This window comes from Numenius arquata, chromosome 2 (genome assembly GCF_964106895.1).
Source record: "Numenius arquata chromosome 2, bNumArq3.hap1.1, whole genome shotgun sequence".
NCBI lineage: Eukaryota > Metazoa > Chordata > Aves > Charadriiformes > Scolopacidae > Numenius > Numenius arquata.
This window is the reverse complement of record NC_133577.1, coordinates 92747176-92765097: the sequence shown is the minus strand read 5'-3', so window position 1 is coordinate 92765097 and position 17922 is coordinate 92747176. Positions and strand designations below refer to the sequence as shown.

The following is a 17922-nucleotide window of genomic DNA, read 5'->3' as shown; positions in this document are numbered from 1 at the left end:
AGGCTGTAGCCATGAGGTAAACTGGGCCAGGGTAATTAAAACTCCTGTATTTTTTCCAGGTTCTAGGAATGATTCTGACTTAACCGTCCTCTATTTCAGGTACCAGCATTTATCACTATGTAAAACAGAAATAGTGCTATCTGCCTTGGTCTGAAGGTCATTGCATGGCTTAACAAAGTGATGTAAATACATGTGTTAGCTTAAGATCCTCAGTGAAACATGATGCAAATGAACATAAACGTGTACTGATAGGTAAATACGGAACCAAATGAACACAGTATATAAATACTCCTGCTGTACCTATAAAAACCCTATACGGTGACAAATCTCAAAAAACATGCACCATTCTCCAGGGCTAGCCAGAATAAAACGACAAATCAGGTGTCCTGTGAAGAGGAAAGGATCATTCTGCACAGACCACTGGGCAGTTGCAGTACTGCTCTACAGTAGCAACAGCCTAAGGGCTAGAGGAGCTTCACACTTACCTAATGAACCCTTTCAATGTAATGACGTCCACACATCCAACAAAGAATTTCTTCATTGAAAAATAAATGGACAGAAAAATAAATCTCACCCTGCACAAGATCTTTATTTGCTCACAGCCTAACTACATGGCTGTACCGCCTTCTAGGAACTTACCCTTCATCCATAGACAGGAAAAGGAAAAACAAGCTACCTCCAACTGTAAATGTGTCCTTTGCTGCTGTGCTTTTTACTTTGGTGCTGTATTGGACTTGCCTTAATATTTAAGCGCTAGCTGCTACCTTTGCTAGTGCAGGATCTGTTAACATTTCTGCTTTAAAATCCATTTTCACTGGGATGACTGGTCATATCACAATTCAGCATAAATTTCAATTGCTAAATGCTGTAGCCACACTCTTTTTAAAAATCAATTAATCCAGCTGACAAAACAGAAAGAGTGAATATTTTGGATACCCAATTTTCTTTTTAGAGTCCTATATTTTAAAATCAGATTTCACATGAAGTCTAAAATCTGTCAAGCTGTAAGTAACGATCTAAAAGTTTCAAGTTAAACATCTATCTTCTGTGCATTCTTGACATATGAACCGGTATGCTTTTTGCGTGCTAACAATACATAATGTATCGTTTTGTTTATTCGTACGTAACATTCCATGAAGATATCTTTTATACTGATAAACCTTGGGCTGGAGGGTTGTCATATTATATATCACATTCAGAAGACAGGAGTTTTTTCGCCTGAGTATCAGGAAGAAAGGAAGAGATTCGAGAGTGCACTCTGCTGAGATCCCTAAGGGGTTTGTTTACTACCTTGATGAAAGCTGAAGACCACTTATGGCTGTACCATGGATGTCACTCCAAGTGACCAGGACATTATGCTGAGATGTCAGAACCTGCAGGAAATCTTACAGTCCCAGTGGCCTTTTGGAACAGTAACAGCACCTCCCAGAGACGTTACCAAACTGACAGATGTTTTTCCTTTTCTCTTTATGGAGAACCAGAGACCTATGAGAAACATGAAAAGGAAATAACTGTACAGCCTAATTTAAAGGTACAAAGCTAGGATTTATCCATATCCATTCCTATCAAATCTCTCTTTTAATCTTCAAGCTACTCTTATTTCAAAAAATCTTCAAGTAAAATTGACTAGAAGTACATTAAATATTTCAAAGAAAGTCATTAGCTGAACAAATGTATTAATGCAAAATAAACAACACTCAAAGGAGGATTTTTACAGCTAAGCCCTCACTACTAATTAATCTATGTCTATCTAGCTTCAGATATCTTACGCGAGCTGATCAAATCCTCAACAAAAAATGAACAAACAGTATACACTTTGCTTTCTAGAACAAAAAAAATAGGTGTGTAATGGCCTCAGGTTATATAAATACTATTTCACTACAGTTATGAAAAATATTTACTTATTTGTTAACTACAACTATTCTACTGTCTTTTGGCAGGGCACGCTAAGGACTCTAATATCATGCGATGCAGATGCCTAATAGAAATTATTTCACCCTAGAAGAAGGTAAAGTATTCACAACTTATCAAGCATGTAGCTATTCGGCATAGCACGAAACCTCTTAAAAACAGTGAAATTTAGTGATGAAAGTATTGCTGCTCTGCAGTGATATTAGACATGGGTAAGAACAGTCAGAAGGTTTGGGGGGAACAGGTATAATCAAACATAATGAAAACTCTGGTTCCTGTAGAGTTTTTCTCCTCAGCCACTTCTTCCGGACAATCTATGCTCTTTACCATTGTTTTTTTATTAGCTTAGGACAAGGTGATGCTCGGGGAAAAGCTTTCCAGCAGCCCCATAGGCCTAGATTCACAAAACATTCTGGCCCATCTAACCAGCCGGGCAGCAGATTCCCTTTCCTATTATCTTAAATAAAGCACTCCAGCTCGGGTGCAAGGTCCTTCAGCAGCTCAGATTACATCAAATGGATGGTCCAGAGGTGGGAATAGGGATTATAAACTGGCTAGAATATAAAAGCATGCATTTTGCCGGACCTTTTCATTAGGCTTTCATTCCAGATTTAATTGTAGATTCAAAGACAGGGTAGAAGAAAACCTTTAACTAAAGCTCTCCAACGCATACCCAGCAGCCTGACCAACCGTTTAGTCACCAGTCCAAACCGGAATCGGGCCGGGACCGGGCTGTTAAACTGGTGTCTGGCTTCAAGCCTGGAGCTTGTGGTCGACTTTGTTCGCACTGAAGATTTAGAGGGGAAAAAAAATTTTTAAAAAAGGTTTAAAAAAATTTGCCACCCTCACCTTTCTCTCACCAATGGCTTTGGTATACTCAAAGGCAGAGAAGAGTAGCGCCAAGGCCGCTTTCCGCACAACCTGAGGAGCGGAAACCTCCCGTCCCGAGGCTGGCTGGGGGACAAGCTTCCCTTGAGGGAAGGGAAAGGAAGAGAAGGCTCTGCCGCCCGCCCCCGCCGCCTTCCAGAAACCTCCATCGCGCGCGCCCCGCTGCCCTGAGGGGAGATCACCGCCCTGAGGGGAGATCCCCGCCATGAGGCGAGCCCCGAGGCGCGGCGGCCGCGAGCCCGGCGGGCGGGCGGGAGAGGCGGGAGGCGGGGGGGTCCCCCCCCGCCTCCCCCTCTCCCGCCCGCCCGCCGGGCCCGTGGCCGCCGCCCCCGCCCGCCCGCTCCGTACGGCGGCGCGGGCAGGGCCCGCCGCGCTACGGCGGGCAAGGCTGGGGCGGCGTCAGCGGGCGCGCAGTGCCGGCTCCAGGGCTTTTAAAGCAGCGTGTAAGCTGAGATGCTACCACAGACAGCGGCGCGGCGGCGGCGGCCGCAGCAGCTCCCCGAGCCCAGACGGGCGCCCGCCTTTCCCCCCCGCCGCGCCGCGGGACATGAGAGCGGCCGCCCCGCGGCTCTAGGTACCCCCCACCCATGGCGACGCCGCGCTCTGCCCGCGCCTTCCTCCTCCTCCTCCTCCTCCTCTTCATCCTGCCGGGGCTGCGGCGGGGGGCGCGGGGCGGCGGGCAGCGCCCGCGGGGCTGCCCGGCGCCGTGCCGCTGCGAGCAGGAGGGAATGCTCGTCCGCGCCGACTGCTCCGACCTGGGGCTCACGGCCGTGCCCGCCAACCTCAGCCTCTTCACCTCCTACCTGTAAGTGTGGGCAGCCCGCGGGGGGGGGGGGGGGGAGAGGGGGGGCACCGGCAGCGGCGGGGCGGCCGGCCGGGGAGGGCTCGGGGCCGGCCCCCGGCGGTGACAGGAGGCGCGGCGGGGTCGGGTGCGTTTGCCGCGGCGCTGCCGGTAGAAAACGCCCGACTTCAAATAAGTTTCTAATCGCTTTTTAATCAGCGGGCGGGTTGTAAAGCGTTTATAGGTATCTCGCTATCTCGGTGCTGGGTCCGGCGCCTGGAGGATCGCTGTGTGATGTGCCGTTTAGAGGGTAATTAAAAGCGATTGCAACAGCAGAAACTAGATTAGATCCGCAGGGACGTTATCTTCACCTTTGCTTCCCGGGACAGGGCTTTGAACTGCGGTTGCTGGGGATTTAATCTTTAACAGATCTCCCCTCGGGTTGAGGAAAGGCAGTAAATACAGGGAGCTGCCGGCCGGCGGGCAGCGGCGGGGGAGCGGTGCGGTGCCCGGGCGGGCAGGTGGCTGCCTGGGTCCGTGTCCGTGTGTTCCCCCGAGCCGGGAGCCCGCCGGAGCCTCCCCCGGGCATCCGCACCGGGAAACTCCCCTGCGTACGTGTAAGGGACAGGGACGGCGAGAACGGAGAAACTTTGTATTAACAGAACAAAAACCACTCACCCCAAACCCTGGGGAAACTTTTTCTTTGTTTCCTTCTCTTTGCATTAGGGTCGTCGTTTAGCCTTCTTCGTTTTGTGTTGAAAGTGTTGGTGCACTAAAAGTGTCGTTTTACTGCCCTCCTTACCGATTTCATACAGTTCTTTGTGGTTGCGTGTCCAGTAGCTTGTTAATTTAATACTTACCCTCCATATCCAGCGTACAGTGTGTCAGCGTCTGAATGTGTTTGTCCATCTGTATATTTTGACATGCAGTTGACATACTTGCTACTATGGTTACTGTAAAGATGCTTTCACAGTATTGTGTGTCTGGGGCACTACAGTGATAATTCTGAACTCGCTTTCTCTCTTAATACCATACTTCAAAAGACATAAAAGTTACCTTGCATCTGGGAAAGTAGATGAAACTAAACTAGAAATGGAAGAGAATTATGACAACATAGGCAAGGTAGAAATGAAATGCAACCAATAAAATCTAAGTACTAAGTATATGTTAGGAGAGGGCTTAGTTTAGTAAAAATAGCATTGGTTTAGAAAGAGGATGTGCAGCTGAAAGACTTTTCTAAGCATTACGCATGTAAATACTCTTTTGAAATTTATCTTAATATGGTCAGTTTTAGCTTATTTATCATAAACATTTCAAAGTCAAAGCTATTAGTAATGTTAAGAGGCAGGAGTCAGCACTACTGAATGACCATTTACGGTAGAGCAGGACTTTGGCTATACATAATTAAGATACAATCTTTAAGACATACGAAGTCTGCTGCTGGTTTCAAAAGTAGCAGGTCAGGATTTTGAGTATACTCGAGACACAATGTTTTCTGGTGCTTTGGAAAGTCATAAGCAGAAAGATAGACAACGAAGGTATAAAGGCGCACTTAAGCTGTACGTACCCTCTGTCAAGAAGTAGATGCCGAAAATTCATGGTTGCTTGGAGGAATGCTAAAACTGGAAATTTTACTGTTTTGCTGTTTTATGAAGAAAAAGAGCACCTAAACATGCATGATGATGTCAAAATACAACTGCTGAAGTCTTCTGCTGTTGCAAAGATACATACCTCCAGTAACCTGCTTCTTGGTAGGATTGTGATCTGGTCCACACTTTTGTTTTTAAATCCTCTTCTCCTTCAGCAGGGGAATGTCTTTCTCCAGTCAAGAATTCTTTGCTGTTCAGTAGCATACACCCCAAAGTAAAAAAAACCCACTGTGGGACAGGCAGACTTTTAAGTGACCAAGGCTGCGTACAGGCAGTATAACAGTATAAAAAACATGCAGTATAACAGTATAAAAGACTGGTTCATACCCATAGGCAGCTATACTTACCCATTTCCAAATTTACCAGGCTGTTATCCTTGGATTGATTAATTATTGCCTAATTATGCAGAGTTGTAGCTCCTGCCTGCCTTCTATAAAGAACTGTCAGGTCTCATTTTCTGTAGATGGCTAAGCAATGGCAAATTGTAAAATGTGCCTGCTTGTTATAGGGATGTTTGCCTCCCTCAGCTTGGTAGAGGCCAACCAGATGCTCCTTGATCTTTTTTTTTTTTGGGGGGGGGTGTCCCCAGAAAAACAGAAATGTCTTTTTGCGCTGTGACAATTTTTACTTCGGATCGAAGCGGGAGATTGGAACTACGCACTCACATTAACTCTCTTTCCACCAAAAAAACCTATCTTCTTTAGTTGATTCTGTTCTTGCACAGTAGATGTATCTAGCCAAAAGCAGTCTGCGGTACTACCTTGTGTTAAGTTTGGGTTTTTAAAGTTTTTTTTTCTAAATTTCTATGATTTTTATCTTATCTGGACACTCGCATAGAAATTAAAAAAAAAAAAAAAAAGGTAAATCTTTTCTTCATGTGCCCTGGAAATTGTGAAAAGTTGAAATGTCGAGGCCATTAAGGTTTGTTTTATGTTGGGACAAATGTGTACAGAGCATGATATATTATGGTGACTGAATTTTGCATGTTTTTTATGATGGTGCTCTTTGCAGCAGAGCTAAATGTAGTCTACAGATGGACCCGATACACATTTCTGCATTCTCATTTATATTCCTAAGCAGCAATTCTTGCCTCCCATCAAAAATCTTTTTATTTATGATTATGTGTCTGCTGCCATGAACTGTTAGACTTTTCAAGAGCAGACAAGGAGAATCCAGGAGTTTCTTTCCATTCCTTTTTCGTCATTTACTTTTAGGCTAAATAATGTACTCAATGTATTTAATGCAATTCCTTTTGACATAAATGTGAATTCCATGTGCTGATGAAGGGCAGCACTGAGTCTCTGTTTCAAATTAAGAACATGTCACTTTCATATCAGTACACAGTCAAAAGAAGCAGCCAGGATCTACAGGTCTTTTGCACATGGGACCCTCATTAATTCTCAAACCAAGCCTGTGAGTTAGTGAAATACTGTTACTATTCACTCCGATGTGGAAAACTGAGGCAAAGAAGGGCTTGCTCAAAGTTAGAGGTAAAGTTTGTGACAAAGTCAGTAATTAAAGCCAGAATGCCTTATCGTAACTCCGTTCTTCAACCACAGGCTCACCCGACTTCTCCTAAATAATTACTCATTAAAACAGTGTAAAATCTGGCAATGCCAGTTCAAGAATATTTAGTATGACAAGTATATAAAAAAATCTGTTTCCATATCTCATGTGATAACACTGTAGAAGATAGCTCTTAAAGATTTTGAGGGTCTCTGTTATGTGCCTGGATAGCACAAAAGAGTAAATTCATTATAAATGCCAGGGCTGTCTTAACAGTTCAGATGCTGTCTTCTTTGTGATCAAAAACTCTCAATGAGTGTTTTATATTTATATTCCACTTAGTGGAATATTTTAAGTGGAATATTAAGTGGAATGTTTTCATAATGTTACCATCTTAGATTGACATAGACATGGGTGCAAATATTGCAGCATATGGTGTGTTGCCTTTTACATTATAGTTTACTGAGTTATTTTGGCATACGTGTTATTTGCATTAAAATGTTTAATTTTGAGTACATTGTAAATATGCATACTAATATTTGGGAAAATCTGATTAATAATTTTTAATTCTTCACAGAAATAATTAAGAAAAGATATTTTTCAAAACTATGATAACATTGATTCTATTACAGAAAAACCTATAAGGAAGAAATCAATGCATATTTTAAGGTTCCTAAGATACTAGTCTTCATACAAATTTTGGCCTTCTGCTTCATTCATTGTCGTGATATTGTATTTGATGATAAATATTCCTGTAGAGCGCAGACAAAAGTGCATAGGCTATCTGAAAGTATTTAAGACTACTAAACCAAAAAAAAAAAAAAGGCAAAGACTTTGGGAGAAAAAATTGTTTCATTTTTGAAGGTTAAAAAGCATATTCCCAGAAATTAACTACACTTCTGAAATGAGAAAGATAGCTGTTTCTGTGTCAGGAATAACCCAAAACGAGTAAGGCCAAGCCTTTGGGGTAAATTTGCTCTATTTTTGTCATGCTGATCTCAGTGCAAACTCAAATCTTGTCTGTGTCTTCATCTAAATTATCTTGGGAATGACCATAGTTTTTCAAAGAGATCAAACAGTAAGGTATCTTCTTCGGAAGAGTAAGCTTTACAAAGTCTCTTAAAACTTCCAGATCCCTTGAAAGATTTAGGTGTTAGGTAGTTAGTAAAATGTTTGCCTTTTCTTAGAAAGTACTTCTTTGCAAAGCTACAAACTTTATAAACCGTTATTGCACCTTTCGCATTGAAATACATTAAACAATTGCCATGTGGTTTCCGTTAATAATCCGAGTCTTGTTCCAGTTGAGGATGAAGGTGAATCCAGGTTCTGGATTTAGAATTTAGTGTTAAATCCACGTTTTGAAAAGAAAACAGGGCATTTACTCTCTATTCATGGCAACAGTAGGTATGCAAAGGTAAAATGTACTCGTAGGTAAATTAGAGGTACATAAAAACTAAAGAAGTAGTTCATGTTTGCTAGTTTCCAAGTAATTTGCTTTAAATTTCAAAACATAATGTGCCAACTCAAAGTTAGTTTCTTTGTGAAAAATTTGTATTGAAAACGTGTTTAAGAAGAGAATGTCACTCTTCCCACTTGAGAATACAGTGCTAAAAATAACTCTTTACACTGCTTCCTAAAGAGCCTTGTGCTGCTCAGAAGGGGTAAAAAAGGCGCTCAAGACACTACCTCTCTCCTTTGTAGCATTTGCTCTGTGGAAATGCTGCATAAATTGACAGGGAAAGGGAAACTGTCTTTAAGCTGGTAGAATATAAGGAGCTGGCAGGGTGAAGGCACCTTCAATTTGGTTTGGTATCTGAAGTGCATAGGACAATTGGCCGGGCAGAGGGAGCCTGACTCCAGCTGAGAACGCGTGCACTGGGCTGACCTTCCCAGTCGGCATGCCAGCGGAGATTAGACTTTCCTCAAGTGCTCCCTTGTTAACGCAGTCTTTTCTCCGATGTCATTTGTCTTTCAAATGCTTAAAATTGCTACCAGTTTTGCAGCAGTCCCGATCGCTTTTTTTTATTCTGTTTGCTGGCTAAGATAATATCTCATCTGCCTGTGCTGCTTTCTTAATTCTCTATTGGTTATTTAAATGGTCTTGATTAATACAATTTATGATATTTTCCGTGACTTCCTTCCTTGAACTGTCCAGCAGATCTGATTCTTTTCCCAGTAAGAATCATGGTAAATAAGGTGTGGTTCCTTTGGCTCCAAGTAAACTGATGGAGGGCAGAGCATGATGTGGTGTTTCTGACATACCAAAACAGCTTTAGACTTCAGTTAGAAGAAAATACCTAACGTCTTTAAAAAGAATGAGATGTGATCAAAGCATGCTTACTTCTCAGAGATTTAGCAATTCATGTGGCAAATCCTTATGCTACATGCTCTGTACTGTTTACCGAGAAGGCCTGAGAAACTTCCGTGCAATTTTACTAATCAGATGTGAGAAATTTAATGCCTGGAGAATTATAAAAGAAATAAATGGAGCTGGGGAGGGGTAGGGCCTGAAGTGATGTTACTGTTACTTGTTGAATGAGTGCTACCCTCTTCCCTCTCTTGGAATCAAGGTTTAAATTAAAACCGCACAAAACTAGGACAATGAACAGCTTTGACTACAGATGACAGTAAATCATGGTACCCCCTGTTTTTAGTGCTTGCCAAGAAGCATGTGGGTTTTTTTCCAAAAGCCTAGGGACCACAGCTTGGAATATTTGAATTAGAGATCTTGGAATGAGTATTAAAGCAGCAGCACCCAAGTAGAAATACCATCCTGGAGCGTCTTTGCCATTTAGATGAAAAAAAACCCAGTAAGCTGCTGCTCAGAGAGGTGTGATCACGCAAGCTGAGAGAGCACAAGCCCGCTAGTATTATACTAGGCACCAGCAATAACTGGAACTCCAAGCAGGAATGAGATGGCATAGCAGTGCAGATCCCTAGGAGAGGAGCTGGTACAGCATTTCCCCAGCTTGATAAGGCCTTTGCTAAAGCAGTGCATTGTATATCACCTTCCAGTTTTATTGTTTTGCTATGTTTTACTAAGTTTTAGCTATGAGCTTTGGGTTTTGGGGGCAGCGGCCACAGCACTAATGTCTATCCAGAAAGGACAAGTTGTATTTTCATGGCTAGACGCTGCTGCAAAGAATAATTATTCTGAAGTGTAGTGTTATCCAACAGTGATAATTATAATAATCAGCCACTCCCAAATTACGATTTTATTGGTAACAAATGGGCTCTTAGTTTGGGCCCAATTGTATGATTTGGCTCCAGTCCTGCAAATACTTATCCAGATACTTAACTTTAGTGTCAGGAATGGTTCCACTGAAATCACATGTGCAAATGTTTGTCAGATCAAGGCTTTGAATAATTCTAAAACAATTACCCCCTCTCCCAATTATCAACTCATTTATGTGGAAGTTTCACTAAGATGTTCTGTTACACTGTCTTATTACACAGCCTAAAGCATTATGTATATCATAAATTGCTTAAAAGCCTTTCTTTCAAAGTTTTGCAAAATCTTATGTAAAATGAATATTTAGTTTAATCTGGAACGCACTTTCAACAGTATTGAGTTATGTAATTGCAATTAAGTAATTTTAAGGACAAGGTTTTGATAAAAAAATGGCTAAAACTTTTTTTGGATTGCAGTATAAAAGTATAGTCCTTTGGTACAGGAGATATATTGTGTGTGTGGAGATGTGTGTGTATAAATAGGCTTCAGGGAAATTCAAACAAGTATCCATCAGCCTAACCAAACAACTATAGCTCCCACCATGCAAAATCTCTCCCCTCTTTTGCAGACACTTGAATAAATGCTTTTTTTTTTTTTTGGGGGGGGGGGGAAGACAGAGAGGGGAGTAGTCATGCTTACTAATATTACCAAACTTACACATTAAGTACTTAAATAATGCAGAAGTTTTTGGTGGACTGGGACTTAATTTGTATCATGATTTTGTATAACTTCATCCTTTACATCTTATGATTTTGTTTGTGCTTCTGTCATACAACTTCTCCCATGAAAAGTGTAAAATAATTTTGGTATTTACGAAGGGGAGGTAGGTAGAAGAGTAAAGCTGGTGTTTAGTACTACTACTTCTCTATTTTCTTCAGGTTTTTTGCTGTTAATTCCTTTACCAAATACTTCAGTCTGCTTTGCTTGAGGATGGTATAGTTACATCACTGGTATTACACAGAAATAAAGCTTTCCTAGCCCTTGTTTCTGCAGCAGTAGCCATCTTACGGTGCCAGTTATACCATGTCTTCTGGATCCTGTGATAGTACAAATGCTAGTCTAAGTGAACGAGACAGCAGATGTGAGATGATGTCAGCGTTAAGGGAAGTGTAACTGCACTGATTTGGCATTCACTGAGTTTGTAAATGAGTCTCTGTGTGCCCTGAGGGAAGAAGTAGGTCATAGCTGGCAAAGGAAGCAAGTAAGATAAGACGAAGTTCTCTCTCACCCGTCACTGAAAGTTACCTGTTCTGAACCACCTTGATGAGTAACTTGCCTTTGGGTCTTTTATCCTTGATCAGTTTGGCGTGGAGGCTGCCTCAGACATCAAATCTTTCTCCTGTTGGTCTCGCACATGATGGGGTTGCAATTATGTTTGTGGCGGGAGGCAGACCAAGTTGTCCACTGTCCAGAAATGAGATTAATCCTTATGAAGGCATAGAAACCAGAGTTTCTTAAACACCCTGGTTCACAGAGATTGCCGTTTTGGAAGCATGAGAAAGTGGCAGGAACTGCTTTTGGGAATAGGGTGTATGATCAGATAGCTATAGCTGGGATCTAGGTAGCAAGACATTTGAGTTCTGCTCCTGGATACAGTAATGAAGTAGTTTACAAATTTAAGCAAATAGTGCAACTTCTGTAGTCTTTGCTGTATATATGTGATGGCTGGGACAACTACCTACATCTGAGTTTTGACTAATTTGGTAGTGGCTGATAAATGCTGGAGATCTATAGATTAAAGACACTTAGTGAGGTGCTAAGTATGAGTATGGCATGGTAAAATAAGGTGAAATCCCAAAGGATTTTCTTGTCTTCGTAAGGATGTACGTCTGCCTTTCAGTTTTGTTCATGGCTGTCTATGTGGGCTGAGCTCTGAGATATATAAGATTCTTATTGGAACAAGTGAAGTCTATGCAGGCGTCTGAAAGCAATATTTGACCTGCTGACAGCAAAATACAGGATCCATATGCTTGGTGCAATATGGAAGTATTGCCTGCACTCGTGCTGAAGTTGTGCAAAGACAGGGATTTGGGAGAGGGCCAAAAGAAGTGCAGGTTCAACCTTGTGACCTGACGAGGGCCTCAGGGAGTAAATTCCAGGCCTACAGTGTCCCTGCATAAAGCCGAACTATATTGACTTTAACCTGCTACAGGCACACACAATTACAGAGAGATGAACAGAGAAGCAAAAATGTGCATTGGGAAGAAAGAGGTGGCAGGTAGCTTGGGAATCCGTCTGTATTGGTGCTATAGAGTAGTAAAATGTGGCTCGCATCAGGCAGCTCAAACAATTTTAAACCCTCAGGAGAAGTGGCAGTAATGCAAATGACCATTTACATGTGTGCCATGTGTCTGCAATAAGACTTTGTAGGGTACAGTTACCTTGGCATAATTATTATCAGAAACGTTTGTAACTAACTGGCCCTCCTGGAGATAGGTCTAAATATATAGTTGGAGCAAAGAGTAAGGGTTAGCAGTACTGCTGCTGGGTGCTTTTAAAAACTGAGTGTGGGGCACTGTGGAAGAGTAATTGCTAGCAGAATAAGGGGTTCACATGGTGCTATTTAGGCCTAGCACTGGAAAAAGACAATATGAAAGCTCATGATCTGAGAATAGCAGCTGAGAAGGCTGTACATTCCCCAGCACATGGAGGCTTTGCGTTGCCTTTACCTGTTGCCTGTACATATGTAGAGTAGTGTGAACTGCCAAGTGCCAGAACTTTACTTTTTTCTGGCCAAGACAGAAGATGTGAAAAGAAAGGGCAGGACAAGTATCTTGGAACATCCTAACTGCCTGAAGGCCAGAGACAGTACAGAACATAGCTGAACACGTTCTTGAAATCTTGAAGTACATGTTTTTAGAATAAAACAAATGCTTCCTGAATACTGATAAGGTGAAAAACTTTCATCTGGAATAGAAGAAGCCGTTGTGTAGAAACAGATACACATGGAGGAATATTGTACCAAAAGTATTTCTTAAGTTATTTGGATGGAGTATTTAAAATAAATCATTATAGGGAATGGAGAAAAAAGACCCAGTGCCAGATTCATCTCTGCATGTCATTCCATGTGTGTAATTTAATAGACTTATGCCAAGAAAGACTTCAGGTAGTTTTTGCTCTGCTTATACTAATGGAACTAACTTAATTCTTTGGAATTTGTACTCCTTAAATATAATTTGAAAAATTTTAGAGATTTTGGAAAAGCATTAATTAATATAATTACAATGAAGCATTCACTTCAGTTTTAATGTGCCGACACTTGACAGAAATCTTCATATGCCATTACAGTGCATGGTGTCTGTCTTTCTGAAATAAATGAAAGTCAACATATTGTTTAGAAAAAAAGGCATACAGCCAAGTGATCATTATTGCCTTGTTTGTGTCAGGATGTCGACTCTGGCAGGAGAGTTGCTTTGTGTTGTGTCAGGGAGTTGTGGTCAACTGTATAGACTTCACAGCACTTTGAGGAAGGAGGGATTTTCCTTTGGTTTTTTTCCGTCTTTTTGCTGTTGTTGTTGACAACATTCAGTGAGAAGAGGAATAGATTTTTTTGGAGGATGCTTATACAGCCCTGTGATCCATTCATTCCCTTAATCATAGACAGAAAGAACTGTCAACCAAATAGAGTTATCAAAATCACATTTCTGTACATATTGGTGCCTCAGCTGCTCTGCCTTCAATGGCTGTCTCCGGTCAATCTGTGAAGAATCCCATAAACCTGAAGCCAGATGTGGCCTGTTTTCTCCATCTATCATCAATCACAGATACATCATCTTGCAGTGATGTAGCTCTATGTTCCTGCCTGTCTGACCATAGAGCAGTGCTGTAAGAGCATCAGGTTTCAGAAGGAATTTGTAATATCCAGATTCACTGGATGGTATTATTTACAGTGTTGTATCTCTGTGTGGGAAGTATGTAGGGAAATGCTGCATGCTCTCAACATGCTGCTGGTTTAATCTATACGGATAAGGGCTTGTGAAAACTAATTATGAGCCAATTTGGTTCCCAGTAAAGCTAGAACTGAAACTCCTTTTGATGATATGGATTGAGCTCCTGCTACGTCACAGTTAGTTTTATTGTAGGGGGTGCTGTTGGGTCACAGTGAGTCTAATCTAAGGGAAATTACTCATTCTTTATCCAAATATCACCATATGTTGAGTACACAAACAGATTTGTTTTTCATATTTGGTGAATGAATAAATGCCTAAGTACACAATGATAGTAATTAATTGTAAATGACATTCATTAGTGGTTTTGATTATCTCAGCATGGAGACCTTCCATTAAAGTGTTCATGGCTTTTATAAGGCAACATTAAGGTGGTTGTTCAATAAATAAGTACTGATCAAGATTAGACCAAATGGAAATAAGCACTCTATGTAATCATCATGTAACAATATGAATTTGGTAAATGGGTGGATGTCCTAGCCACAGGAGAATAATAACAGAAAGATGTAAAGGAAAGAAAAACACACCTTAGCAGCAAAGCATTATGTCTATATTCTTTCAGTCAGTAATATCACTACTAGCATTAAAGATAAATGAAATACATGTGTAGCTGTACCAGCATGAAACAAAATCAGACATGAAATAAGCCTTCATTTTGTTCTCTATCTGTAAAACGGTGTTGTTTATCAGAAACAATTCCAGCTATTAAAACATTTGGTAATCTAACATTTATTAGCAGATTTAGACATTAATCTGAGTGTTCCTCTGAGCTATCAAGTCCATTCACAATGAAATGCCTTGGACCAGTACTAGACAATGTGACTCTTTGGAAGATGGATCTAAAGAGCTGACAATGCAACTCGTCTATTTGTACGGTGTTTAATTCTTGGAGCAACTCCTGGCTTATTAGGCAAACTGAGGTCTTCAAACAGTGTTAGAGGCAAAGGCCTGAGTCAGTCCCCTTGGGTGCAATTAGAGGAGGCCTGTTGCTACTGCGGTGACCTTGGGTGCACTTTGGGAACACGCGGCTCAAAACTATGTAAGCTGACCTGAAAGAAACAGCCCAGGGCTGCACCAGGTGGGAAGGATGACACAGAACAAAGGGAACTCAGAATTTTTCTTTATGCAGTACGGCACCATTATTGATGAAGATGAAATATGAGGTGGAATTTCTCAGTAGTTACAGTATGAAAGAGGCTTTGAAGTTGCATACTGAGATGATTCTATAGTGCTGCTTTAGAGTATATGATTCTTGAATAAGTATTTTAATAATGCAATACATGCATGTTCTTCACTTCCAGTTTGAAAAGACAGTATTTGAATATTTTGTCATGTGTCAGGACAAGTATAAAGAAATAACTGCGCACAGAGGTTGATCTCAGTGCACAGGGGTTTAAATATGGAGAAAAAACCTCAACACCATTCAGATATCTGTCTTTCCTTTTACATCATCATCCATCAGAATAGATAATACAGCTCATATAAAATCAAAAGTTTTACTTCCTATGAATATTTTTTTATTTCTTTCATATTCATAATAATCATGTTGACAGGGTTGTCTCTGCCACATTTAGTAAAAATATGTAAGTAAATGTTCTGATAGGCAAGATGATGGTTATGTTTACTGCTGCATGAGATCATAAACTAATTTTTAAATTGTTGTAAAGCATCCAGAGCACAGATTGCATTAACATAATATATTGAGTATTAGCATATTAACATGACACAGTATTGATGGATAAAAATTCAAACTAGACAAATGAAAGTACACGTTAGACCATGAAATAATATCTTCAAACAGATGACATGGCATAGACGTGCCATTTTCTCTAATTAAATTAAAAAAATAACTCTTAAGCTTCCAATTGTAGAGAAACAAGTTTGAGATGTCACCATGTAAGTATATACGTGAGGCTGAGTGATATTAAAATGAATGAAAGGTTGTTTGAATGCCAGTTCTGTACCTCATGCTACTCTTTCAGCATTTCACAAAGCGCGTCATGCAGTTGACTTTGAAAGGTACTGATTAAGAAGAAATTCAGTAAAGGGGTATTGCAGTAGAGTTTATGCTGCTTCTAAAATCCAGGCCTGGCAGGGGTGGCCAGAGGTACCTTTTGCCATTTTAAAATATTTTCTTTTGCAAGTTACTTAGGACAGCAACACAGCTCACAAAGAAAGTAGAAAATGCCTAAGGCTGCTTTTTAGAAAAGCCTAGATATCCTGGGAACTGTTCCACTAGACAGAACTGTCGAGCAAAGAATTTCAGTGTCCTACTCTGGCTTCTGAGGAGGTTTGCTGTATACTATTGTCTGCCCTTTCCTGAGAGGGCTACGTAGAGGCAAGTGAGCCCCTTTCAGACACTGACCCACAGCTGGGTCAGTGAAGCACTGTTCCCCAGTTCTGTGAAAAATGATGAAGATATATCACAACTATCAATTTAGTTCAGTAGTGGAAATGATAGGCTTCTCTTAGATCCTAAAAAACTTATGTCTATGTTCTTAAATTTTCACATTTAGAAGAACTGACAATATAGTTACAAGCTTTGCTAGTTCTAGGTATCGGTCTCTGGTAAAATGATTTGATTTATTATACATACTATGTTTTCAGGAGGCAAACAAATGCAGGCTAATGCAAATGTGTGCATCTTCAGGCTAATGATTTCAGCTGCAGTGCTTCTGTCTAGTGTAGAACCTCCATGCACTTATTAAGTCTTATCCTTAAAGTGTAAAATATGTTAAGATATAGAAATTAGTGGAGTTTTTTCTCAGTATCTGAATCTCTCATTCTGTCAAAGTGGAAATACTTTGAAGTTCTGTTATACATTAAGTTTTTCCTTGGATACCAAGGTATTCTATATTCATGGGAGTTTGGCAGTTGCATACTTTTGGATACAGCTGCAGACCTGGCTGTTTTGTTATTTGGAAGGAAAGATGGGTCATGGTGTGACTGCTGTGACATCAGGCAATCCAACTGTGGGAAGAATTACCTCCATATCATCTACTCAGTGCCTGATGTCTTCCTAGTAAATGTGTTTGCTATCTGCATCTCTAAGTTCCTATACAGCTTTTAAGACCTCTACCCTTGCCATCTTTAAGTTATTAAAGTAGGAAAGAGATGCCTTATATGGGAAAGCAAAGCTTTTTCAAGCATCTTGGCTTACTATTCCAGATCTAGGAAGAGGTTTTCCACAAGATTTTTCTAGCTATTGAGTCTGAATTACATCTCTCACTTTTTAAGACATTAACTGATAAGATGAAGAAGATTATTTCATTTCTAAGTTGCAGTTGATAGAACACATACAGATATTGTGTATGCCTGTATACAGGCTGGGAAGAAGGTTCTGGCAAATATTTGGGCCTTAGGGTATTTATTTTTACATTATTTTTTATATCCTGTGTCATTTAAATGTGCCTAGCAATCACTTTGGAAATCTGCAAACGTCTACAACTACATTGATTAACAACAAGAATATGACTGCAAGGGTACAGGCAGTAGAGAATAAGACAGCCATCTAAATCTGATCCTCAGATCACTGACTAGGTTTCTGTCATGTTTCTAGGTCCGTCCTCTTTGTGGAAGTAGTTATTGTTAAATAAATCTGAAAATCAAGTGGTCTTGTTATTACAGTGAACTATGTAAGCTCTAATAAAATAGAATCGAATTGTTGAAGAGTCTACAAATTATACAGCAATTAAAATGGGGAAAATCAGAGTCGAGTTATTAGGCAGCCTGTATTCTGAAGGGCAAAATAAGAGTTTGCAAAATCGATCAGACCAAGGTGATTAAATCTATATCTCATTTTAACAGCAACCAGGCCTAGCTGCTTTGGAGGATATTTAACTGCTACCTTATAAATGAAAACAAATCCCTGTGCTCCATGGTATTCTAATACACTTGTGAATATTCTTATTCCTGAGAGCACACTGACCCTTTCTGAATGCTGTCAAAATACTAATTTCAGCTGCCTCAAGATAACAGTTTTTACAGATACAAATAGAGTGCCTTTTG

General features: G+C 40.6%; 1 protein-coding gene across 1 annotated transcript in view; it reads left to right on the top strand.

Annotated features, from left to right (window-relative positions):
• Positions 1-3386: 3386 nt before the first annotated feature.
• Positions 3387-17922, top strand: part of LGR5 (leucine rich repeat containing G protein-coupled receptor 5) — a 92704-nt gene continuing 78168 nt past the window's right edge. Inside the window, exon 1 of the mRNA XM_074164418.1 lies at positions 3387-3604. Within this exon, the coding sequence (XP_074020519.1) occupies positions 3387-3604 (218 nt within the window). The remainder of the gene's footprint in view (positions 3605-17922) is intronic.